The following is a 27,270-nucleotide window of genomic DNA, read 5'->3' on the forward strand; positions in this document are numbered from 1 at the left end:
TCTGATGCCATTCTCTGCTTCATTTCGTTCAGTCCTGAAAGAAACCACACTAACTCAGGGTCCAGATCTTTTTCTGCTTAAAAAGCTTAAGTGGGGGGCTTCCCTGGTGGCGCAATGGTTGAGGGTCTGTCTGCCAATGCGGGGGACACGGGTTCGTGCCCCGGTCGGGGGGGATCCCACATGCCGCGGAGTGGCTGGGCCCGTGAGCCATGGCCGCTGAGCCTGCGCGTGTGGAGCCTGTGCTCTGCAACGGGAGAGGCCACAACAGTGAGAGGCCCGCGTACCGCAAAAAAAAAAAAAAAAAAAAAGCTTAAGTGTATATTCCTCACATTAATTCGAAGTCCATTGTCTTTTGGAGAGAAAGAGCAAAACCATTTATTTTAGAACCTACCTGAACTCACTTGGCAAACATGTTCTAGTTGGTGTGCAGAAAGACACATTTAACCAGCCCTACATTCAGTCAACCATTCATGTTAATGATGGTAATAGCAAAAAGTGAAATTGTATAATCAGGCCAAATTTAGATTAGGCCTCACCTCTCCTCTTTCTTTAGGAAATCAGGAGCTTCCCCACCTTACAGTAGTGCTCCCTGGACAGTGAATGACAAAAGGGGTGAGTCCTGCATAATCCACAGCTGTTGTAATCCGCCCTGCAGGAAATGGTAAAAATAAATGCTTTCTTACGGGACTTGTACATTTATTTTATGTCGCTTAATTTCTAACAAATATATTAAGTTAGAGGAAAATCTTATTTAGCTAGAATTATAGGGCATGGAGTCATTAATTCATTTCCCTGAGATGGTGCCTACTCTTCCTCTCCTTGTGCCCTCCTTGTACTCAGCATGCAGTTCTACTGTTGCACTTACAACAGTTCTACTGTTGCCACACCTCTGAAGCCATAAGCCAAGCATAGTAGCTTGCATAAGTACAGGCCCAAATATCTGTTGAATACTCTATATGGAAACATGATGAAAACTTGTCACCACTGACTTTAAATGTAAAGAAAACTTTATCATCAATTTGGACAAAGGAGAATTAGAATTCAAGTCCAGTTTATATGGCAGTTCCTCAGTGTTCTTCACAGAATAAGTAGACTTTAGAAGTACATTCGAGTTTACTTCTTAGAACAAGCAAAATGACATTTTAAGTACAGTTGACCTGTGGACAACGCAGGGGCTGGGGCGCTGACCCTCTATGCAGTTGAAAATCCGCATATAATTTACAGTCTGCCCTCTGTATACAATTCCTCTCTCATCCAGTGTCCCACGTCCACGGATTCAACCAACCATGGATCATGTAGTGCTGTAGTATTTACTACTGAAAGAAATATGCATATAAATGGACCCATTAAGTTCAAACCTGTTTAGTTCAAGGGTCAACTGTGTATTATGTATCCTAAATAAGTCACAGAAGCTAGTATAAAAACAAATTAAGATAAAAAACAATCATGTTCAGAAAAGGAAAAACACACACATACAGATGTCAAAGATGCCAGCACAATACTAAGGGTAAATAAGAAATAAGGTTACAGAAAATTGGTATTAGAAGACAGATTAATGCAGATATTTAAATACATAAAATCAGTCCATAACTGGGGGGGGTATGACCCTTAAGATTCTGCAAAGGATAAACTTGATTATTAAAGAGCAGAGTCGATTTTACGATAAAAAGTTTATAATCAGTAGACTTATGTGATACAGGAAGGTCATTTTTAGGGAGAGAGATTTATATGGTTTTCCACATTAGCACTTTTCATGAATATGGATTATAGTTAGGAAAACCTGTATTTCTGATTTGGTATTTAGTAGAGATATAGAGCTGGTTACACACCCCCTAGCGTCATCAGCACACATCTTGCCTATGAAAATTCATCAGCCCCAATTTTCAAAGTGCCCACTCTTAATTTTCCATTGAGAGTAAATCAAGTACTGTGACAAAAGTTTTTCTGCAAATTCACATGTGCCATATACACTGCACTGCAAAAGAAGGAAACAAAATGTTTTTAATTAAATAGTTCAGAGGAAGAGAAACAGGTGAATAGAGGTCCACAGACCAAAGGATCTCTCTGGAGGAAAAAAAAAAGACAAAACTACATCATTCACCCATGAGGTCAAAGGGATCAGGAGCCACCGAAACACTAGTTCACGCACTTCGTCTAGGAGCAGAAGGAACAGAAGTTGTATATATTTGCATTGTAAACAGTGTGCATTATACAAACTTAAAATCTATAATTAAAACCTATTCAATCTAATAAAAATCATTCACAAAGCATTATATAGGCAAATATGTTTAAAAAAATATTTTAATAAGCATATTCAGAATGGCAGACAGGGAACAGGGGAAGGGAATTTCCTAATAGTGCAAAATTACTATGCATAAATTTTAAAACATCTAATTCATAATTTTAAATGCCTATTTGAATATTACTTCAAATACATTTGAAAGCTTAACAGATTTGTGTTGAACTGAGTTACAAATTTTGAACTCTTTTGAAAGCACATCATCATAAAACAGAAAACCATTCCAAATGAAGATAGATAGATAGTGCTTTGCTGGGGGTAGGTATGGGGTGAGGGAGACTAAGTAACTATTAACGAAGCCTTCTTTTCCCAATGCAATTTGTCAAGAGTTCAAGAGTTATGAAATGTACTAACTCTTAAGCAAATTAAATTCATGGTATTACTAAAAATTTTTAAAGTAGTGCAATGACATCAAGTTATAGTGGCTGCATTATGAAGAACAAAGTACTGTGTGAAATACCTGTATAAACATAAAATACAATTAAATATTTCTCTATGAAAAGCTGAGCATTATGTATTATAATAGTGGAATGTCTTTCATTAGGCATACTTTAAAAAGATCAAGAAAAGTAAAACTTCCTAACATGTATACAACATGTGCCGTATTTGCAAACATGCCTGAGAATTTATTTAAAATGTTCCTGTAATGTTAGTCTGCAAGAACTTCACAAACCTGCAAACAAAATGCATCTTTCAAAAAAAAGGTGAAAATGGCAACTCTAATATTGCAACAACTTAAAGTTCATCATCACTATTTCTATAGACCACCTTTGACAAAGAGCTAGGACACTTTGGATTCGTATAATAAAAGCTGATTTAGAAAATGGATAGTGACCATCTGCAAAAGCTGCCATTCTGGATAAATTAATGTTCTAGGTAAAACAAAAACAAGAAGTTGTTCACGCTTCTCAACACTTCCACCCAAAACTCTGATTTACTTGGATGTGTATGTAACAACAATAAATCTACATCATATGAAGTCAAGTGTTGTAAAGTGGCTTTTAACACTGTTTGGGGAGAAAAAGTTGTTCACATTGGTGGAGGGAAGCAGTCTGAACATAGGTTAATAGTAATACTTCATGGGGGATAAGGCCTAAACCAATTTCTCAGTGCAAACCTCTACTCAATTGCATTAGACAGTTGAGCCATTAAAAACAAGACCGCAGAAGATTTATTTTAAAAAGGCATTGGCTCTTTGATGGCTGAAAATGAATCAGTAGAAGCATTTGGGGTATGCCTGTGTGATAAAACAATAGTTAATAATCTTTTATAAAAGTTTGGATATAGGTTGGTCTATCAGCTGTATAAAACTACATTTTTTAAACAAGAATTTTGCACTAAAAATAAAATGGCACTATTGCAAGGCTATGCAAATGGATGATCCTATTTGTAATCACACAGAGCAGTGGTTACTGAATATCTTATTTTCATTTTGGAAATACACTATCAAATCTGAAAAGCTGGATTGTTAACTGGAAGTCTAAAAACTTCTAACTTTATCACTTTTTCCTCATAAAATCAGTACTGTTGCCTGCCAACTCCTTGTGTGTGCCAACATCTAAGTATCACTTGACCTTTTCCCCTGTTTATTTAATGCAAAACTGGGAAATTTTGTAATGCATATAAAAATAACTGAACAGGATTCTGGTCAGCATGATACATTTAAGCACTTAAGCCAACATTAAACTTTTGTCTTGATTCAAAAATAATTTTGAAAATTATAGCAAATGCAAAACAAACTATGTGATCTAAGTATCATGCTTAATTTCAGAGTTCTCAAACTATTTGTCCTTAAGTAGAAACTTGAAAAAAAACAAATGTTCACAATCCTTTATGAATGCTTTTACCACCTGGATATAAGAAACATGACTTAGTTACTACACAAACACTTAAAAATTCATTAGAAAAACCTTAGCAAAATAAAATGAAAGCTGACAGACTCAGAATATCAATTCCTCTCATAAAAGTTTACCAACTGTACAAGTTAAGAAAATTATACAAGCTTTTGTATTAAGAAAGGACAGCTCAGTCAAGACATATGTACTGTAAAAATCTTCCAAAGGCTACAAAGAATCTGGAAAAATACAGAATGTATTTCTTAAGCCCAGATAAGAATATGGAAAGACATCATTGATGTCAACAATTTTACATATACAAACCTGACTTGGTTTATTTTTAAACTTCTATATATAAAAAAATCATGCTAGCATAACTTTCAGGATTCATAAGGGTTTCCTTAATGATAACTCAATTTGTATGGAGAAGAAAAATGCCATAAAAGACATTTCAAGAAACTCAGAAAAATTGGTGTTAATCAGAAATTTGAACTTGTTTTTTTCCTTCTCTGCCATCAAACTAAGCAAAAAGTACCTTGTAGTGAAATTTTAGGATTAATACATCAAATGAGAAGGTACAGATATATCTTTCAAATTTACTAAACTATTTGTTTTATATCCTTAAAAGGGCCTTCACAATTTTAAAGTAAAAAGTCTGCAAAAGGCAGAATTATGAAATCTTATTTACTAAAGTTAGGACAATTCAAATTTTCAAATTTTAACCAACTGCTTCAAGGAAGTCAACTTTTTAAGGTCACCCATCAACCCTGAAAACTTTAGTCACACCAGAATTTACTCCAAAGAAAGTAAAATAAGTCTAAAATTTAGTCGTCTGTGTTTTCAAGTTCTTCAAATTTTCCATGTGAGACTGCATCTTGGAAAAATTCAGAAGAACCCGGACTTTCTTTTCCATTGCTGTTCACCCTTCGCCTTTTGGCAGGTCTCTCACTTTTTTCATCAAAATCACTTTCATTTCTTGCAGTCGTATGGGCAATTTTTGGGTCAGTGGTAAGGTTATCTGTTTCATAACCATTAGTATCCATATCTGTGTGAAGTGGTTTCTTACTTCCACCTGTTGGTCCATTAACGTGTAACCCTTCAACTTTCACTTCTTCTTTGTTTAATGTTTCACCTGGTCCGTTAGATGACACCCCTAAGTTGGAAGAAACATGAATGAAACTGCTAATATTAAAAAGCTAAATCTGTAAACTATTATAACACAGCTATAAACAGCTGTAAAATAACTTTTTATTGAGCAAGTGAGGTATCAAATCTGTGTATACATATGGTTTGAATTCTGGCTTTATTTACTTTAGTAGCTGTGTGACCTTAGGCATGTTATTTACACTCTCTCGTACCTCAGTTTCATCACATATACAATGAGGATAACAACAAATTTATAGGATTGCTGTGAAGATTAAATAAGTTAATAAATGTAAAGAATTAAGAACAGAATTTGGCATATATTAATAGCATGCTGGTATTATACGTAGCAACAAATAAGCAATGGATCCAGCAGTCTAAATAAGCTGAGTTAAAGCAAAGATATGCATAAATTATTCAGATTTAGCAAAAAGGCCAAAACTTTCTAAAACCATGAAAAAATTATATTCTTTCTTTAGAAGTTTGAGTTTTCTACTGCCGTATATAAAAAGCAGGATGACACGACGTTTTCATTCTTAATGTGAATCTACAGGTATTATGCTTTAAGGGTAAAGATCATATGCTATATTTATCTAAACGGATTTAAATATTCTGTCATAATGTTAAATTAATTCTTGCACTGTCCAAGCGTACACTTGAAAATGCTAAAAGTAAACACAAATTCCTTCATAACAGATTGAGAAAAGAAAGAGTATAATTACTCTAATGAAGTGACAAAAGGTCATGTTAGAGTTGACTGCAAAATGGAGAAATTTTGCAAATACTTAATGTAAAATACAGAATGTGCCACTGGAGATAATTTAAATTTAATTTTCTGAAAAATATTCACTATAAAGAACGAGAGCCTCAAATACACATTTTGGTCCAATAAAATATACTATTTCCCCAGCTCAAAGGTGCACTCAAGTCATGTATGCTTATGCGATTATGCGCCATATGACAGTGGAGGAGTGATTTTGTCATAGTAAGCACAAGAAGCTTGGTGACACTCTCATTAGGTCAAAAAGCACTAGTAGATTTCAAGACATGAATTAAAGCCCCTTACAAAAAAAGACAGTTGGGTTGCAAAGTTCCTTCCTTTCCTTGAAAAACCTGGAAATCTTAATTGTACCTGATGTGAATGGCTTCTGGGCTGAGTAATTTATAAGTAACCTATGAACACTCTTCCTTGGCTAACTGCATGTTATCATCAAATGGTTAAAAAACAAAGAAGGAAAAGAAAGGGAAACAATTTATTTGGTGTTATCAGCAAATAAGAAAAGAGAGAAATACAGTAGTCCCTGGCATCTGTAGGGGATTGGTTCCAGGACCCCCTCGGATACCAAAACCCATAGATGCTCATCCCTTATATAAATAAGACAGCACGAAAAATTCATATGACCCATGTACTTTCAATCATCTCTAGATTTCTTATAATACCTAATAAAGTGTAAATGCTATGTAAATAGCTGTCAGCACAGAGCAAATTCAAGTTTTGCTTTGTGGAATTTTCTGGAATTTTTTCTTTCTTCAAATATTTTTGCTATGCAGTTGGTTGAATCTGCAGATGCAGAGCCCATCGATACAGAGGGCTGACTGTACTACCAACCGTCTGCCTCCCTGAGTTTCCACCCCTAGTCCCAAAGTCAGTCTCAGCTTCTTATTCAACTTCAGGATGGATGTGATTGGCATTAGAAATCATGTCAATGAACCTTCTTGAATGAGGAAACAGCTGGGCCCTAATATTTGTTTGGCTTGTTCTTAGAGGGGAAGTAGTGAGGGAATAGAGAGGAGTCATTAAATGAAGAAAGTATATTCACCACAGTAATATTAAATGCCAGTGTGACAGCAAAGATCAGAACAAAGTTCAAATTCTTCACAGTATTCCTCTTCTAGTTTCTGTCAGGGGGAGGTTAGCTCTCCACTGGCCCTCCCCTAAAGCTGTTACATCAGAATGCAGGTGTGCAGAGCTTGTCTCTAATTCACCAGTTTCCTCCTAAAAAGGACTGGAGGATTTATTACTTTCTGCTTAGCAATGGTCTTACTTAAGACTATTTTAAAAGTAGAAATCAAGATAATTCTCTGACTAGGTCTTACTGATCAGCTCAGTGATCCTTGGTCCACTGTATATTTTAAACAAAAACACTATCTGAATCTCAAACATATTAGTATGCTTTTTGCTTCTCTTTTTCATGGACATAAAAATGAATGTTTCTGTACAATATTAATGCACAGGCTGACACCTGCTTTATCTTTACTCGTCCTTCAAGGTTATTATGTTATCAAGGAGGAAAATATTTTAAAGAGTGCCCTTGTTATCTGCTTCTTTTCGTTTATATGCTTAAATCAGTTTCCTAATAAAGTGTTACAAGCTCTGAAAGTATTTCATAAATATCTGTGTATTTCTGATGTGAAATGGCTGGAGTTTCGGTCTAAGACTTAACAAGAATACTTATATCTAGACATTCCAACCTGATAAGAAAACAGATGCTATTTTCTTAATTTCTTAAAAGAAATGGTCACTGTTGATAGTATACTTTATTATATATACTTTTTAGTGATATCAATGGGAATTCTTTCCAACTGACTTGTACATATTCTGTGTGTTAGTATATATGTATGCTGATACTATGTTTCATCTGGTATTTACAATTATGACTTCAGTTCTGCTTTGGAAGTTTAAGAGACACCAAAACTGAATTTTCCAAGCTACTGAAAGAAAAGTGCCCGTCACTATGAAGAAATCTACGTGTTCTTTGGTTGCTTACCATTTTGATTACTATTGCTTATAGTGCCATCTTCTTTCTCAGACTGGCTGTTACTACTGTTTGAGGCAGTTGGGGGAGGGGATGGTGCTCGACTAGAAGCAGCACTTTCACTTTCATCTAGAAGACGATCCATGTAATCCCTTAAAATTGAGTAAAATAATAAGACAATTATTTTCTTATATTAAAAACAGCTGAAAATTAAAATTGACTTAAGTTAAATTTAGAAGGCTTTATTAGCAAATATATCCTAATTTTCACTTACATTTATTCCAGTGCCTCATCTATGACACCAGTATCTGAACATTTAAATGGAAAAGCTCCTTTTGGTTACATGTTTGTAGGAAAAATATGTAAGTCCTCTACACTAGCAAATTTTAGAGACCTATAGGAAGTTTTAAAACTTTAAAAACTGTAGGCAAGTGATCAGAGGGGCCCAACTAAAATCAGAAAATCTGTAAATGAAGAGGCAGGGATGATGTCAATCAGGAGGAGTACAGAAGAATGTCTGAACAGACACAGGTTGGAACTGTAAAGCTCATAAAGACTACTGGATGGCTACGGCAATACCTGAAAGACAAATTAGGACCTAATAATGAATTACCTTCCTGTTACCTTCTACATTACCTTTCTGCTAGAGCTAAGCTATAGTAAGCTCACTAAGTTCCTGGGCTTATCTGCCAGCTGTATCTGCCCATATATTGTTAGAGGTGAAGTTACTTCCTTCCCTAAGTCATTCCTAACTGTATGGCATGGGAAGACATTTGTGGTTAAGTGACATTGGGTTGAGGTTAGAAGATCTGAACGAAATACTTCTCTCTCTCAGGTCTAGTGTCTTTACCTATAAAATGCATGTAACCATACATGACCTATCTACCACACAGGGCTGTTGTATAAGATATGTGTAGCGAAGTGTTTTATGAACTATGAAGTGCTATTAAGTCACTAGAATAAAGGTCAGCAAACTATGGCCTGTGGGCTGGCCACCTATTTTTGTGGACAGTATTTTACTGCAACACAGCCACATCCATTCACTTACACAGTGTCTATGGCTGCTTTTCACAATAGCAGAGCTAAGTAGTTGCAAGAGAACTTAACGCCTGCAAAAGCCTAAAACATTTACTCTCTAGCTCTTTACAGAAAAAGTCTGCCATCACCTGTGCTGGAATAGTTCCCTGAAAGCAGGGAGTTTAGTCTGCTTTATCACTGCACCACCAGTGCCTAAGTTGTGCACGGTGCAGAGAAGTGCAATAAAAACCAAAATACCTTATTTATTTTTAAATTCCCTCAGAATAAGTATAACAAATAGTAAGGCAAATCCTATCTTTTAGAATTTTGTGAGCGGCGTAAGTAACAATGTGGACAAGAAGGAAACCACGGAAGGGCTTTTGGGACTTTACTGAAAGTCTGTGGTAACAGTCTAGAACAGACTAGTAACTATAGTTTTAATCTCAAACTACGTGATCACGTTGTCGTTTATATACAGGGACATACATTATAAATGTGTAGTTTACAATATAGGGATGTAGAATCTGACCTCAAGAAGCTTCCAACAGGTTAAGAGTACAAACTAACACATATCAAAGAAACATATATGACCACGAACTAATCAATTTAACATTCTAGGCCTTATTTTCCTCATCTATAAATGGAGGGAATGAAATTTCATGGTCTTTTAAGATCTCTTTGGCTTTATGTCATTCACCATTACAGAACAATCACACAGAAACAGAATGAGCATGATGAATGCAATGCCAAAGGGACTTCAGAAGCTAAAGCTAACAGAAACAGATGATGCATGAGGAAGAATTGTTGGAAATAAATTTGGCATAGTGGGAATGGGTAATGGAGGATGTTAAAAGCCACGCAAAGGAAGCTAGAACTGACTAGATATCAAAATTATTTTAAATTTCTGAATATAACAATGATATTGTGAAAGACTTATTACTATTATTTCTTAAAGGTTAATGGCATCCAGAATGCTTAAGAAAGGAAGAGTCAGGTAGACCGTACAGGAGGCTGGAGTAGCATTCAAATAGTTCGAGTTATGCTGAGTTAATTTTTACTTTGAAAAAAATTATTTGCAAGGCTGTTACAGCAAAATCTTCAATTTGTATATGGCTACCAATTCTTCCAGGTAGGTAGTGAACTGACAGAATCCACAGTAGGATCTTTCAAAGGCCATTTATAGGCAGAAAAGTGGCAATGTGCTTCATTCTGGTGAACAAATGGAAGGTAACAATGTAACAGAAAAATGAGCAAATAACTTTCAGGATAATCTGCTCTTAACTATTGATTCTGACTAAGGAGGAAAATTTTAAAATTCAGTCCAATTTTTGTCTAAAGGCATTAACTTAATGTTTTGTGCGGTCACTTAAAGTGCAACTATTAACAGAAAGAGAAGGTCCTGGAAGCAAACTAGAAAAATATCTTCATGCCTACAGAAAACCACAATTTCTCCCAATCTGGAATATACGGTCTGGTCGTGGCTTCTTATAGGAGATTTAACACAGCTAAAAGGGACAAACAGGAGTAAAAGAATTATAGTTTTCAGTTAAAAAAACAAAAAACTTTAAAAAAAGACCCCGGAGGGGATATAACTGAAGCCTACAAAAACACAGTATTCTTGTCTAGGGGGAAAAGCATTTCTTCACTTCCTACCATAACACCAGGGAACATGCTGTTAACTCTTAAAGCCTGAGAAAAGAGAAGATATGGGATTACTTTTAACTGAGACTACTCCACCTACAGAATACTTAAACCTTAAGGAGAATCAAGGTTACAAATATAAATATCTTCAAAAAGTTTTCAGAAGCTACGGAGAGATTATTAGAAAAACTAAAATGTTTGGCAGCACATCCCTACCTAACCTGTTGAGCTTGACATCACAGAGGACCAACTAAGCCAGCCCACAACACTTCCCTTGGTGATGCTTTCTGAAAGAGAAAACTGGATGAACCATGGGTCTGACCCAGCATGGCAATTCTTATGTTCTTACTGCTGGTGACGACAGATTGCCTGTAGTTCATGTGTGAACATTATTTCTGAAATGGGTGAAAAAAATGAAAGATGTTACTATTGCTTTTCCCTATAGAATAGCTTGAAAACTGACTATTTTAAGATATACTCTGAAGACTAGATAGCTGTATCTAGTTCTACATCACTGTGCCTCAACACTACCAATAAATACAAATTTAACTATAAATTGATAACAGTAAGCAATTATATAAAATTTGGAATACTGTTATATATAAAATTCTACTCATTATGAGATTTGAACAAGGGAGAATGAGGCACAGAGTCCAATGTCTCATGACTTCCAGGGGCAATCATACCCATTTATTCCCTTTTAGATAATTCTGCTTTGGATTTTAGAGTGTTTGATCCTCCAAGGAAGTGACCAGCAGAGACACCTGTAAATGAACATGACCAAGAAATAGTGCAGCCTAGGAGTTTGAAAAGCACAAGCAAATATGAATATAAGCACATCTTCCAAAGGCAGTTATTTGGCCAAGCTTAAGAACCTCAGTGGTGCATGGTGACCAAATGAAGTCACAACTTTGCATTATTTTTATTCCATAAACATTAGGGAATACTTAAGGTATTGGCAAAGTTAATTTGTATATGGTAAAGTCAATTCCACCACAACAAATTCATCAGCATTTTAGAGCAACTCACGTGAAATGAAGGGTTCAATACTCTATGTACTATATACTTAAGTAACAAATTGCTAGTGGGAGTGGGAACAGTGTTTCATTCCACAGCTAGACTGAATGAAGCTAAGAGAATTTGGTGCGTGGGGAATGGATTAGACATATAGGCATTTTGCTTAAAAACAGGATATAATAAACTATACTCCCTCTATCACTGGGAGTTAGCTAAAGGTACATTACTTATTAAATATTATTTGTTAAAGGAAAAGGTTTCAGAATATTTAGGGAAAGGGAAGTCATCATGCACATGTGCACCTCTCTATAAAAAACTTTGTAATAAAAGAAAATGCAATTTTACCTAACTTATTATAACCCTACGTGTCTTTTCCCTTTGATATCATCTATATCCAAATCTGATTTTGGTTCCCAGAATCAAAAATAGATTGGGAAAGGAAAAATATTAATTTCCCTTCCTCTTTAAAGGGCCTCTATTAGGCATATGGCCCTATAAGTTTTAGAAAAGATAGTCTCTCCTATTCTTACTGCTCTCTCTCAGTGTTATTAGATCAAAACTGTATGCGCTTATACTGAATGGAATAGAATTTAACAAAAACATGCCTTCACAGCTGTTCTGATCCATTTCCTCTCAGGAATACTACTGAAAACATACACTCTTAACATTCGCTTTGATAAATTTGCTGTCTCAAGATGAACTGTAGTTTACAATGTATTTATAATACACTGAAAAGTCTAAATGCCCTATGAAGATGTCAATAAATGGATAAATTGAAACTAATGTAAACTTTTATCCTATCAAGAGAAAGAAGAGTCTAAAAATTACAATTTTCTCAAGAAAAATTTAGAAAAGCTTAGCAAAAATGACTCAAAAGAAAAAATACTCACGTGACACCAGGATGAAGATTATATTTCTTTTTTCCAAATCGCGTTTGCTGAGCAAAGAAATCGTAACGTTCAGATTTTTTCCACATATAATAGAATGCTACACATTCACCAACTGACCTTGTTCGAACCTATAAGAAACAAATACTTGTTTTTAACAAGTATCTCCTCCTTAAAGGAGTTATCTCATGAAAAATACCTGAAGTTTGAAAACAAATTTAGCTGGTCTTTAAGTAATACATAATACCACTTACAAAATACAACACTGTAGCAGCCGTGTTAAAAATTACTCTTTCTGAACTCCCATTAAGAAAAATAATACATTGGCAACAGGTCTTCAGATATTTAGCATTATGCTTTTTTTTTAACCTTTTAATTTTCTTTAACATCTTTATTGGAATAATAGTTGCTTCACAATGCTGTGTTTCTCCTGTATAACAAAGTGAATCGGCTATATGTATACATATATCCCCATATCCCCTCCCTCGTGTCTCCCTCCCACCCTCCCTATCCCACCCCTCTAGGCGGTCACAAAGCACCAAGCTGATCTCCCAGTGCTATGCAGCTGCTTCCCACGAGCTATCTATTTTACATTTGGTAGTGTATATATGTCAATAGCATTATGCTTTTAAAGAGACTATCATATGTTCATTTACTATAAAATAAATACCCCTTTATTGAAAATGTCTGGAAGTGGCATTTGAATTAAAATAATGTTATAAACAATTTGCAAATACTTTTACTCACAGAACGCCTAGGGAGACTGCCTTTAAATTCCCATTTAAAGGATTCTCTTACTAATCCCAACACTGATCCAGACTCAGTTACTTACTTTCTAGAAAGGCTGAAAGTATTCCCCAGTGAGTTAAAAGCTATTATAGTAACGCTAATACTTTGTTTACTAAATTACTCCAGTGGCTTACTGTGCTATACCTATTTGGGCAACTGAATGGCTCCCTTTAATAATGTTAAACATATGAGATTGGCAACTGATGTTGACAAAATTCCCTGTTCTGCTACTTTGCTTAGAGAGCTGGTAGGGTTGATGCATATAAAATACTAGGAGTTAAAAAGGTATCTGAATGAGTGTTTGGGATGCAAGACAATATGCTTTAACTCATAAATTTCTGATTCTGAAGAAGGGATCCGGTGCGACTGACTGCACCTAAGGTCAATTTTATGACATCCTTATTTTGTTATGGGACATATATTTTTCTTTCTGCCCCGTGTTGCTTTAAGACAAAGCTATCAGGGCTTTAAAAACAAAAACTAAAAACCCAGTCATCTTCTCAAGCTGTTTTTTGCCTCCTTTTTAGAATCTTATTTCTAGTAGACAATTGTCAAGTCAACTGTACGTTACTGAAAGCAAAAATTACAAACACATTTTGTAGCATGCAAAGTTAACATTATTATGAAAAATCCTCAATTAAGTAAGTGTGCATAATACAACCTACGATTAAGATCCAAACTTCAATTCTAGGTGTAAAAACAAAGCCTTAATGTTTTCACTGGACTTCAATGTCTTCTTCTTAAGAATTATTGTCCTCCCTTTGTTCACGGGAACAACTAGTGTACTAGGTATATAAAGGTCGGATGACTTCTGTAACACTGAAATATCACCATCCCAAATATTTATAAAGAAATCAAGGTCTTATTTTCAATACTATGTTAAGACTTTTTTTGGCTAATAGTTTTAAGTCATCTAATATGTTCTTATTCCTTAAAAAAGGACTGCTCCTGCCAGTTACATCAGCTTATCATCCCAAGGGTCCCTCCACAGATAATCCAGCATGGTTTGGTCAATAGTGTTTGAATTCAAGCAGGAATGCTAGAAAACTCTTTCCCACAACGCTGTCCCTTTCAACCATGAGACAATTTGTTTTTTTAAAATCAGAAACATGCATGGCCATTACATGAAACAGACATTAGCATAATGCGCTCCTTTCATAGAGTATTCACTATATTGGAAATTATCAGATGATTTGGATACAACACCTTAATGTTGGATACAACATTAAGATGATTTGGATACACCTTTCACATCAATGCTAAGACTCAAAATTTCTCTTATTAATTATGCCTGATGTCAAATACCAAAATTCAACAAAATAATCAAGAATAAACTAAAGAACAACAAAATTGAGAAAAATGAACTCACAGGATTTGTAAGCAGCTGTTTTATTTTGGAACATAAAATAGATACTGTTAAATATGTGTTGAAACAAATCAAGTGAATACCATCGGATCACATCCAGAGGTATGAAATAGGAGAATGTGATGACAGACTATTTAGAGCCTCAGAAGCAAGCCCACATAAGCCCAGATACTTTCAGCATCATCCTAGATAAGCCATCACATATCTTACACACCATCCTTAAGGAAACATGTAAAGCCAAGCTCCTTGTCATTTATATTTGCTAAAAATGTGATATGTATAAACCTAGAAATTACTTAATTTCCTATATTTACATTCTTTTTTTTTTTTTGCGGTACGCGGGCCTCTCATTGTTGTGGCCTCTCCCGTTGCGGAGCACAGGCTCCGGACGCGCAGACTCAGCGGCCATGGCTCACGGGCCCAGCCGCTCCGCAGCATGTGGGATCTTCCCGGACCGGGGCACGAACCCGTGTCCCCTGCGTCGGCAGGCGGACTCTCAACCACTGCACCACCAGGGAAGCCCTATATTTACATTCTGAGATTTTAATTTTGCCTGTCCTAATAGCCCCTAGGAACACATTTTTCTATTCTATGTAATTGTGTAGTTACTATTAAAAATCCTACCTGATTTCAGTTTAAGAGAATTAAACCTAAAAATAAATTTGCAAGTACTTATGAAGGTTTTTTGGGTATACATTGACACTGTGTGATTGATATTATCCATATGGCATGATAAATTATGCTAAATTGTCAAATTATAAAATTATATAATGTATAATAAAGCTGACTTATTGAGATATTCTTCTGGAAAATTAAATCTTAATTAAAACCAAATTAAATATTAAGTATCTGATTTTGGACCACTTAGGACTTAAGCAAATGTAAAAAACATCTTAATTATAAATAATGTCATGGTAAAAATGCTGTAAAATTTCCAACTAAGAACCTCCTAAAAAAAATCTGTAACAAGTTTGTGGAAAATAGCTTTAAGTAATTACAGTGTATACACACATCCCATCCAGAAGCTGATGAACATATTTATAAACGTCTAATTCTTAAAGGCTTCCAATATCATACACTGAGAACAGTCACTTAGCAAATACATGCCAGGAAGTCTAGGCATGCTTATTACAATTTTCTAAATACCAGTGTATTAAAATATTCATTATTGAACCTTTAACATTAGAAAACATAATAGAAGATTTAATATAATCTAGGTTAACTAAATTTCTTTTAATAAAAGAGACAACATATATCATCACTTACTTTATTAGCCTGAATCAAATGAAAGTCCTTTCCATAGGCCTTCAACCCTTGTTCAAAATTTCTACACTCTTCCTCTGTCCAAACAGATAATTCCTCTGACAAAATCGGGGGGGCGGGGGAAGGAGGGGAAACTGTTAAGCAATATTCTCCCAAATGCTGCATATAACAAACAAAGTTGTAAATAAAAATGTAACTTTCTGTTAACAATGAGGGAAGTATTTTACTCCTGAATTCTATTATTGATGGCTAAAAAAGATAGTGACAAAAACTCCTTATTTAATAATGGGTGATTTAGTCCCTGACTCTCCAACCTCAACTTATGCCTTTCCCCTTTATTCTTTTTTTTTTTTTGCGGTACACGGGCCTCTCACTGTTGTGGTCTCTCCCGTTGCGGAGCACAGGCTCCGGACGCATAGGCTCAGCGGCCATGGCTCACGGGCCCAGCCGCTCCGCGGCATGTGGGATCTTCCCGGACCGGGGCATGAACCCGTGTCCCCTGCATCGGCAGGGGGACTCTCAACCACTGCGCCACCAGGGAAGCCCTCCCCTTTATTCTTTATGATCCAACTAAACAAGCTACCTTTCAATTCCTTTAATTCGTTATGTCCTTTCTTACTTTAGAGACTTTGTGCATGCTCTTCCCTTTGTCTAGAGTTATTTCCTGCCTCTTACCTCAGCCTCCTTTCACCTAGCCAGTAAAAATATCCCTTTGTTCGAGAAGCTTTAACAGCCTCACTCTTTCCCCAACTAGGTTAAGTCCCACTGCAATAAGTTTGGATTGCACCCTCTAATTCTCCTTGGAAGAACTCGTAACTATTTTTCAGCTTCCCTACCTAGGCTCTAAGCACTGTGATGTCAGGGACCTTGTTTATAGTTATGTCCCCACAATTTAGTAGGCCCTCCAATTCTGTTGAATGAATAATCTTTCCTTTGTTACATAATGATATATAAACAGTACTCTTAGTGAAGTGGGGTGAGAGCCAGTTTGGAGTAAAAAAGTGAAAAACCTGGATTTTAGTTTTGGCTTCATTATTTATGAATTATGCTTGCCTCAGCTAAGAGACCTCAGTTCTCATCAGTTTTAAAGTGAAGCTAACATCTTTCACCTTACTTAGCTTACAGGATCATTACCAAGATCAAACAGGAAAATGTTTATAAAAATGCCTTAAAATTGAAAGGCATTATATATTTTTATTTAAATGGCCTTATTTTCCCATAAAGGAAGGGACAATATTAACCCCATTCCCCATAATGCCTTGTGTAACACTTGTGTTATATACAAGTTATTTAACAAGTTATAACAAGTTGTTTTCCAGCAAATATTTACTGAATTCAGAGATTAGTATTATTAAATTTAGGATATACCTAGGTAAATTGAAAAGCTTAAATTTTAAATTTCTGCTATATCATGAAAACAAATAAAAAATTAATATTTATGCTTACCTCTAGCTGCTTTTACATTAAATCTTAATCTTCTTAATGCTTCTTCTGTATCAAAATTGCATTTAACTAATTCATATAATGCCTAGAAAAATAAAAGGCTTCAGTATGTAACCTGGACTATGAACAATTCAAGGCTACAGTTTCTTAAGAGAGTAAAGGCTTTTCCAGAATCCAGTGTTTTCATACTTTCTGGAGGACAAGTAATTCTAGTAAATGCAACATAAAGAACACTAAAGAAAAACAAACATAATTCATTCCTGATAATTAACTGCCTCTGAATATGTAGAAAATAATGGATAAGCAAATACTCTACTGGTGGCCATGGTACTCTAGGAATTTATAAATAAAAAGAAATTTTATAATAATCACAAGTCCCTTCTTTTTGGTTTTCTGGGGTTCCTATTCAAAGACAACTTAAAACAAATCAGAAAAGAAAAACACTGGTGAAAAAGGCAAGAAAGTATATAATGCTGCTATTAGGTTCATGGTAGGCACTGTTCTATTATATACAGAATAACATTATCCCAGACAGGTATTCCCAACTTGATGATATCCACAGATTCTATGGGCTATGCAAAGGAAGTTCAAAAAGCTTAATAAAAAATATATACAGGCAAAATAAAATATCAAAATTTTTATTTGAGCTGAAGTCATACCAATGAGTGTGTCAATACTACATATCTTATGCTGATTATAAACATCAGACTCCCTGTTGATGACATTACAGATCTTCCTCTACTTACAATGGGTCCCCAAAAACACATCCTAAGTTGAAAATACTGTAAGCTGAAAATGCATTTAATACACCTAACCTACTGAACACCATCACTTAGCCTAGCCTACCTTAAATGTACTCAGAACACTTACATTAGCTTACAGCTGGGCAAAATCATCTAACACAAAGCCTATTTTATAACGAAGTGTTGAATATCTCATGTAATTTACTGAATACTGTACTGAAAGTGAAAAAGAGAATGGTTGTATGGGTACAGAATGGTTGTATCAGTTGTTTACCCTCATGATCACGTGGCTGACCGGGAGGTATGGCTCTCTTACACTGCCCAGCATCACAAGAGATATTCAACACTAGCCTGGGCAAAGATCAGAATTCGAAGTATGCTTTCCATTGAACGCATACTGCTTTCATACAATCATGGAGTCAAAAAATTTTAAGCTGAACCTTCGTTAAGTCAGGGACCATCTGTAAAGGAATTTTGGTGGATAGAATAGCACTAAATGTGACAGCACTTAAACTTATAAACGTATGTGGTTAATATATTTTGGGAATATTGTAAGTTATTTCTTATTCATGTACCTGTTCATTGTCTTTTATGTGAGATCCTTCAGGAATTGCTTCTACACCTTTCTCATCACCTGTTCTTCTAGATGCATCCTTAAGAAATACAATCACTTTGTCTTCCGGTAAGTACTCAGGGTCCCACAGGAGCTGATCATCATTTTCATATACTAAATTAGTAAAATATAATGTTAAAAATAATGCCAAAAATTGATAGAGTTTGTGTTAAAACATATCACTGAACAAATAACCCATACTTAGAGCCAAAATGTTGAGAACTGAGAGGTAAAGTGTGGTCCCACTACTTGCGTGACTTCATTCTGGGGCAATATTTATAGCTTAAGTGATTTAAACAATCTAAACAGAAGGTACCACTTGATGCCCCTTTCAGATCTAGTCTGACTTAGCTTGACTTTACCAAATTCCAACCTCTCTTGGTTTGAATAGCAGTACCAACACTTCCTACCTGTATGACCCCAGCAAGTTACTTCCCTTCTTTCTGCCTCATCTGTGAAATGGGGAAAACAATCCTATTATACATGGCTGTAAGGATTTCAAGCAATTTAAAACAATTCTGACACATATTAAATAAGTTTCAATGAATGTTAGCTATAATTATGATTTTTGAATAGGGATGTCTAAAAGAATGCTCACCAAATGTTAACACTGCTTATTTCTTGGTGGTAGGATTTGGGACAATTTTTTCTTACATCTTTGTACTTTTCCATGATGCTTGAAAATATATTGTGATAAGCATAAATCATTTTCATAAAACAAGTCATTACTTTTTTTAAAAAAGCATTTAGGTTTCATCAGAACTTCCATTATAAGATTGAAGCCCCAATTTCATCAAAATTTTATAAGTGAAAGAATGGAGGAGAAACTAAGATGAGAGCCTTGTGGAATCCTAAATGACAGGAAGATGAAAACAGACAAAATTAAGAAGGAACAGTCACAAGACAGAAGAAATATCAAAGTGTGGCACCATAGCAGCAAGGGAAAGAAAATGTTTCAGAGAGTAATAGATTGGTTAAATGCTGTTAAACAAGCAGGATGAAAATTGAAGAGGTGCACTGGATTTATTAACAAGGAGGGGAATGTTTCAAGAACTGTTTCTGTGCAGAGATGGAAGCCAAAGCCATACTGGAGAGGAATGAAGAGGAAATGGAAGGTAAAGAAATAAAGTAGAAAACTCTTCTGAAAAGTTTCACGGTGAGGGAGGAGATAGAGCAGTACAGTAGCTAGAGAGGAAGCATAGCTGAAGAAAGTTTTTGGTTTTGCTTGTTTGTTGGTTTTTAAAGGCATGAGACATAATCACTTAAATGCCAATAGAAAGGAGCCAGCTGGACAAAGACTCTGAATTTAAGAGACAAAGTATAGCTGACATTGTCAAACTTCCTTGTGTTATGAAAAGGAATTAACAGCTAACAAAGGTACATCTCCTACATACCAGGTACTATGTTAAGTGTTTTCATATAAATTACCTTGTCCCCACCCACTCCCCTGCCACTACACACATACACTTTACATTTTTCCTTAGTAATAAACCTTATTCCTTTTCTAACCTGCTGGTACAATCGTAGTAAAACTCCAAACTGTAAATACAATAAAACTCCCATGATAAAGTGAATTTGGATATACTGCTATTGATTTCTGGTCTGCACTCAGCCTTTCTTTGCCAAAGGGAACACACGAGAGTTCTTATATTCTTGGAGTGGGAGTGGGAGATGGACAATGCCTTACAAGGAAACCCTGATTCAGGAAGAAGACAATGGAGGGTGGGTCCCTGAGTCCCCAGTGTTCTCCCAGTTAGATACCCCATGTTGAGCCTATGAAACAAGCACAAACTACCTGAGAGATACTTCTGGAATCAACTGGAAGTCCCAAGTCACAGGATACAGAGATATGCTTATTTAAACTAAGTACACAAACATCACCAGATGGCGCCAAATGACAAGCCAGGTCCCTAGAACTGTGACTAGCAGCCAGATAGGCTAACCCTGAGAATATGATACTTCATTTAATGCATATACTAAAAATGACAATGAGGTGAGAACCACTAGCATTCTCAGAGAATAAACCACACTGCCTTAACTGGTTCCAGAAACAGACCAAATCACTTTCCAGTTAAGTTTATACTCTAAATATGACTTCTGACTATGATCTAAATAAAAAAGGCAACACAGTTGATATTTATTAAATATCTATAGAATGACTAAACGCCAAGAGATCATAAATTCAGGAAGAACTCCACCATTATGATAAAACACACGAAAATAAGGAGGAAAAATAATCTCGATTTTTTATTTATCTCTATTTTTTTAATTTATCATCTATAAATATGACATGAACCTCTATAAATATGACAGCAACAGAAGGAAAAAACAGTCTTTATTATAATTGTATAGTTTCATGAACATGCTGGATTTTGAAAGATCACAATCACTGAACTGTAACAGCATCTTCTGAAACTATTTCATTCGAATGAATTACCAAGCCTAAATATTAGAACTTTTAAAAAGCAACCATAAATATATCCACCTCATACTACTGAAAGATATAATTTACAAATGATTATAAATAAGTGAAAGAGTCTCAGAAGGCAAGAGCTCGCCTAGTCTATCAACACAGGTTGTTAACTGGGGAAGTGCTTTTTATGGTATTTTAAGTAATCAAAGTAAGTGTGTCAGATAAGCAAAAATGAGTTCAAAATAATTTAACAAAGTTCATTATATGTGTGTTGGGGGTGGGAATGGAGATGACAAATGTAGAAAGCTGAGAAACTACACCACAAAATCAAAAACTTCTGCAATCTGGGAACTTCCTAGTGAGTAAGAATAAACGTGAATAAATAAATGAAATTTATAAACCTCCAGTTTCTGTTAAAAAAAAAAAAAGGTGTCATTCCATTTTTAATGCCCAAGTAAAAATTCTACCTAATCAATATATTATGAGAATGAAAATGCTGAAACATAATCAGCAAGGTGTAGTAATGCGGTTTATAATAGAGATTTCCACATTCTTAAAAGGTCACACTGTGATTAATGACATGAATTTTAAGTTGTCTAGTTGAGCTTTTCCTATGTGTAGATTAACTGAACTGCCTGTTTCAACAGTACTATTATCAACTAAGGGTAATACATGTGTTCATTTTTCAGTAAGCAACTTAAGAATCAATAATTCGTCTAATATTCATTAGAAACAACAATTCACCTGGTCCTTTGCTATTCACTGCTTTGTAATTCCTAGCCAACATTTACTTACTCTAAAATTTACGTCATGCAAGCATGAAAATTTGAGAATACCTTGTTCCTTTCTCTTGACTTTTTTTCCTCAGTAGCCCATCTAATTCTCAGCTAATCTAGTAAAGGGTTCTCAACCTCAGCACTATTGACACCTTTGGCCAGATACTTCTTAGTTTGAGGAAAGGGGTCCCATGCATTGTAAGATGTTTACCAAGTATTCGAATTATTTAGTATTATCACAAAGCTGCAGCATTTACTCAGTTTTTAGTACATGGGAGAAACAAAACACCCACGTAACTTTAAAAATCATGTTTTTCATATGCCCAGCACTTTTTTGGGAATTAAACCCTTTTCATTCAGTCTGAGCAGGGCTGACACTGCTCCCTGGAGCCCCAAGAGATAAACGAGCCAGGGCAAGCCTGAGTACTCACTCTTCTCTTGGCTCACAGTAATTCTGGTTGGGTAAGACTCAAGCTGAGTCAATAGAGGCTCTCTCTAGGACTTTTGCTGGAGCAAAGGGGGATGAGGAAGTTCTCATTTTTGCTGGTTCCTGGCTAGAATAGTGAAAAGTATAAGTCATGAGCTCCCAGTAGCCATCCTAGCTTGTCTGACAATAAAGGAAAGGGGGAGGAGAGACACCTGATATCATAAAAATCCCGAATCCAGTTTTATTTGAAGCCAGACTAGCCAGAACTTCCCAGTAAAGCAATAAGGTAAATTCTTTTTTGCTAAAGCTAAACTGAACTCAGTTTTTGTCACCTGCAAGCAAAAGAGCATAAATTGATACTTTCTGAAAATGTGAATAATAAAACCTAAACATAAGGGTAAGATTAATCATCTTTTGGATATTAATGCCACTTACTGACCATTTTCTGTGCCAAACACTATGCCGCTAAGCACTACACATAAAAACATCACATGTGAATCCTCGCATGAGCTTTATAAATAAATAGGTGACTGCTATTTTATAGACAAGAAGAAAAAAGTAGTTAAGTAACACGTCCATGGCCAAATGCCTAGATACTGATTCAAGTTTACTGACTCCACATACATTCTGTTTACACTATCTGCATCCACCTAATAACTCAGCTACCAAATGTTTACGAAGTGTCTTATGTGAAAAGGATCTCCCAGGGTATTAAGGATACAAAGATGAATAAACAAATGATTATAATATACTCATTGAGTAAAAATGATCATTTACATACATTTAAGAGGAAAAGTTAATGTCTCTTTAGGATACTCAGTAATAGGGTTTCCTTATAGCAATGAAAAATTCTAATCCAACTGCCGAATAATTCCTTACAGTTCAGATATCAAGATATCTTAAGTTTTGTGGCACTGTTATCAAAATCACTCAAACCAAATGCTCTCCTTTTTGAATGTGATCACCAAACTGATGAAAAATACCCTGCGAAACTTTCGCTGTAAGGGAAAAAGGCACTATCCCTTTGACAGTTTTATTCCTAACAGTGTGGTTTACCTAATAGTTTTACAACAATTTGGTTTGTGTGCACAGGTTAACCTAAGTGGAGACGAATTCTTGGTATCATGACCAAAGTTTGAATTCCTAGAACTACAAAGATGAGGAAAGGGCCTGAATCATAGTGACTCATCTAAGGCAGTAACCCTGGTAAATGCATCTGATCCTCATACAATATAACACGCTTAAATTTCTCAAAGTGAGAAAGCTTCATAAACCACAGCTTTTCTGGAAAAAGAAAGAAAGAAAGAAAAAAAATATATATATACACACACATAAAATTGCTTTTTAAAATGTTAAAATGGAAAACAGTAAATCAAAATTGGAGATTGTGATCACTTATTCACTGTGATATCTAACAATGCAAACATGTTAAAATAAAAGATAAACATATTGAGAGATAATTAAAACCATCTTTAGCCATAATATTAACTTGCCACATATAAAAAAATACAAAAGCCAATGGATCATTCATTTTTGCACACAATTACAATGTATTCACAAACACTGTGCACAGAATTTCAATATACAACAAGGTCACTCCATATTGATACCTTTAACATTCCTGTATGTTGCAGAAATTAACCTGAAAGCTGTTACTGTTGTGTTAAAACATTTCTACTGTCACTAGAATTTACTAGCCTGTGGTGCTCCCTTAACTGCTTCTGATCTGCTGCTCTGCCCTGAAAGCAGGTGCATACTTAGAATATAAATTTTCTAGAGGGAATGCTGAAAAAGAAAACAAACAAGACGACAACTCCCAAAGGCTCTGTATATGTAAGGTGAAGTGCGGAAAAGAAAACTGAAATAAAGAAATGATGAAAGAGTTCTAGCATTGAGTGATGTCACACCGCACATGAAAACTCATTAAACGTGCGTGCGCACACACACACACTCTCTCTCTCTCTTTCTGGAACTCTCTCAAAAGCAGATAATCTGAAATAGACTTAAAAAAAAAATCTTCAAGTATTCTGTTTTTGTTAAGTATTTATTATTTGTGACTTACCTTAGCACTTTTAGACAAAATAATGAAAAAAAAAATGTAAAATTTAAGTATACAAATTGTTTTTCCAAAGTAAAACAATTTTTCCAAATTGTTTTTAAATACACAAACATCAAAATACTCAATTTTAGTAATATTAGAAGTTTCAGAAGCAAATAAACTTTTTATATTAGTTGTTTACTTGTTTTTTTAAAACCTGTCCAACAGCTTCCACTGAAACAAAATAACCTTTTAAAATATAAATCATAAAGGTTATAAAAGGGCATATATTTTAGAGTACTTAAAATATGAAAAAAATTAAAAGTTGGAATGTTTTAAGTCATCTAATAATCCAATACCAAAGAAGCATTCACTTTTCTTTCTTTCTTTTTTGGCTAGACTTCTATGGACAGAAGTGGAGAAACAGAAAACATATTTCTTACAGATACTGGTGCAGAGGTCTTCTTTCATAAATCAGTGGGGTAACAAACAAACTGTCATGTTCTTATCCCATTATAAAAACAGTTCATCAGTTCAAAAGCATGAATTCAGCTATAAATTAGTAAATTTACTAATAACTCACCTTTTTCATTTTCTTTGTATCTACAAATGCCAACTGGAATCTCTGCTTGAAACATGGAGCCCACCATAATCTCCTATTTTAAAAATAACATAAAACATTAATAAGATCTAGTAACACAGATTTTGTATCCATTTTCTAGATTTACCTTCTTGGGTTAACTGTTCCTGGTTTGTCATAAAATACAGTTACAACCAATTAACTATCTCAGGGGAGTACTGTGAGGATGCATGAATTAATAATAGATAAGACCTTGGATATGACTGGATGAAAATATTAGTAATAATAATGGGGTGAAATGGATACAAACTTTACTTCAAAATATGGAGGAAAAGAAATAAAAATGAATTCTTATAATTCAATTATAAGATAACTCTGAAAAGCAGAAAGTCAAGTTAAAAGTATTTTCAGAGCATCCCACTCTAAGCTATGGTCTCTGGATCAGCAGCATCACCAAACACAAATACTCAGGTCTTACACCAGACCTACTGAACCAGAAACTATGAGGATGGGATTCGGCAATTATAAGTGTTTTAACAAGCTGTCCAGGTGATTCTGACACACACTGAAGTCTGAGAACCAGAGCTTTAAGGTAAGGGAACTAACGAAAGGGTTTGTATAAAGCTCAGTAGAGGCCAAACGAATGAAACTCCAAACCAACTGGACAGGTAATTAGTACCTAACTTTCATTAAAACAATACAAGATGAAACCGTACCTTCTCCCAAATGTAATTAAATCTTATTTTAGGAAATCTGGTAATCTATATAGTCAAAACACAGATTAGGGGAAACTGGCTGTTCAGAAAGACAATGAGAAATCACCACTGATGAGATTTTACAAGACATAGGGACCAAGATTAATTACATGGGCCCTCTTTTGTCTGTGGCTAAATGTTAATAATACAGTTACTACATTTTCAGAATGAAGACTTATGCAGGAAAGGTACAAAATCATGGTCTAGTAAGTTTAAATAACTCTTGGGATTTGAAAAGTTTCTCTCTCCTGTTATTGTTTCCCACTTTTGTCAGAATTTCATTTTATCTAGTATAACTTCAAAGACATGTTCTATGTAATAAATTTATTGCTGCACCTGTACAGGAAAACCAGTTAGTTTTCTAAAAATACCACATTCGCATTTTCTCTACTCATATATAGGAATTTTCTTTATGTCTTTCACCATAAAAAAGATTACTCTATTGTCACTTCTTGTGGCTCTTTTAACTTTACTCACCTATGCCTATCAGAGAATAATTAGTCAAGTTATCAACCCTGGCTAGGGCGCTTCTAAAATATAGATGTCTGGATCCATTCCAGACCAATTAAACTAGAATCTCTGGATGAAAGCCATGGTAATCAGTATTTAAAAGTTCTTTAAGTGATTCTAACATGAAGCCAGGGTTGATAACTTCTCGACTGGTATAAAGATAAGACACTTCCTTTTTCCTATTGAGTTCAGATAACTTCTTTTCACCTAATTTGTTCTGCAGGGAAGGGAAGGAAAACAGCGTTTAGGTGCATTATGTACCAGGTATCTTATGCAAAATTTTCATTAAATCCTCACCAACTTCGACAAGGCTGAATTTGTCATTCCCATATTGTATTTGAGGAGATGAAACTCAACAAAATTAATTTCCTCAGGAACACACTACTAGTAAATTCTGAGCTATAATTTGAACTCAGGTTTGATTTCAAAGCTGTTTCCTCTACCCTAGTTTCTATAAAAATTCAATTTCATCTTACAAGCCTTAGAAGATGAATCTCTGAATCCTGACACTTTTTTTACAAATCTCACTAAAATAAGACAATCTGGATTTACTGTGGTCTACGTTATTACATATTTTTCCTGAGGAAGGGACTAATACTCCCTAGCAGTAAAGGCTTCATCTCCCCCATGTTCTCCCTCCTGAGTTTTTATTGCTTCATTAAAAAAAAAAAAATTCAAGGCTTAATCAAATACTCTCTTGGGAAACTCCAGATACAAAATCAATTTATACTGGAGAAAAGATAAACTTGAACGTGTGGTAGAAAATAACAGTTTAAGATGACTCCCAAGGTTTCTAGCTTTTTTTTCACCTTAATTTCTACATGATATAGGAATCAGAAAAAAATGGATTGAAGAACACTTGCTCAAATAGGTCACACAAACAGTAACTTCTGTGATCCTTTTTTCTGTCTTCAGTCCCATCATTCATTCATTACTCACTCAAGTTAATTAACACATCC

General features: G+C 35.0%; 1 protein-coding gene across 14 annotated transcripts in view; it reads right to left on the reverse strand.

The window, feature by feature from the left end:
* Positions 1 to 2,283: 2,283 nt before the first annotated feature.
* Positions 2,284 to 27,270, reverse strand: part of MIER1 (MIER1 transcriptional regulator) — a 56,116-nt gene continuing 31,129 nt past the window's right edge. For 9 of the 14 annotated variants that reach the window (XM_033865265.2, XM_019919672.3, XM_073788592.1 and 6 more), the window contains 8 exons: positions 25,050 to 25,122; positions 19,223 to 19,264; positions 18,775 to 18,926; positions 17,460 to 17,541; positions 16,017 to 16,111; positions 12,599 to 12,726; positions 8,046 to 8,185; positions 2,284 to 5,287 (listed from right to left, as the gene is read on the reverse strand). In XM_033865265.2, the coding sequence (XP_033721156.1) occupies positions 4,959 to 5,287; positions 8,046 to 8,185; positions 12,599 to 12,726; positions 16,017 to 16,111; positions 17,460 to 17,541; positions 18,775 to 18,926; positions 19,223 to 19,264; positions 25,050 to 25,122 (1,041 nt within the window). In that variant the 3' untranslated portion in view covers positions 2,284 to 4,958. The remainder of the gene's footprint in view (positions 5,288 to 8,045; positions 8,186 to 12,598; positions 12,727 to 16,016; positions 16,112 to 17,459; positions 17,542 to 18,774; positions 18,927 to 19,222; positions 19,265 to 25,049; positions 25,123 to 27,270) is intronic. The other 5 variants (XM_019919674.3, XM_033865307.2, XM_019919673.3 and 2 more) reach the window with 2 other exon arrangements.

This window comes from Tursiops truncatus, chromosome 1, assembly GCF_011762595.2.
Source record: "Tursiops truncatus isolate mTurTru1 chromosome 1, mTurTru1.mat.Y, whole genome shotgun sequence".
Taxonomy (NCBI): Eukaryota; Metazoa; Chordata; class Mammalia; order Artiodactyla; family Delphinidae; genus Tursiops; species Tursiops truncatus.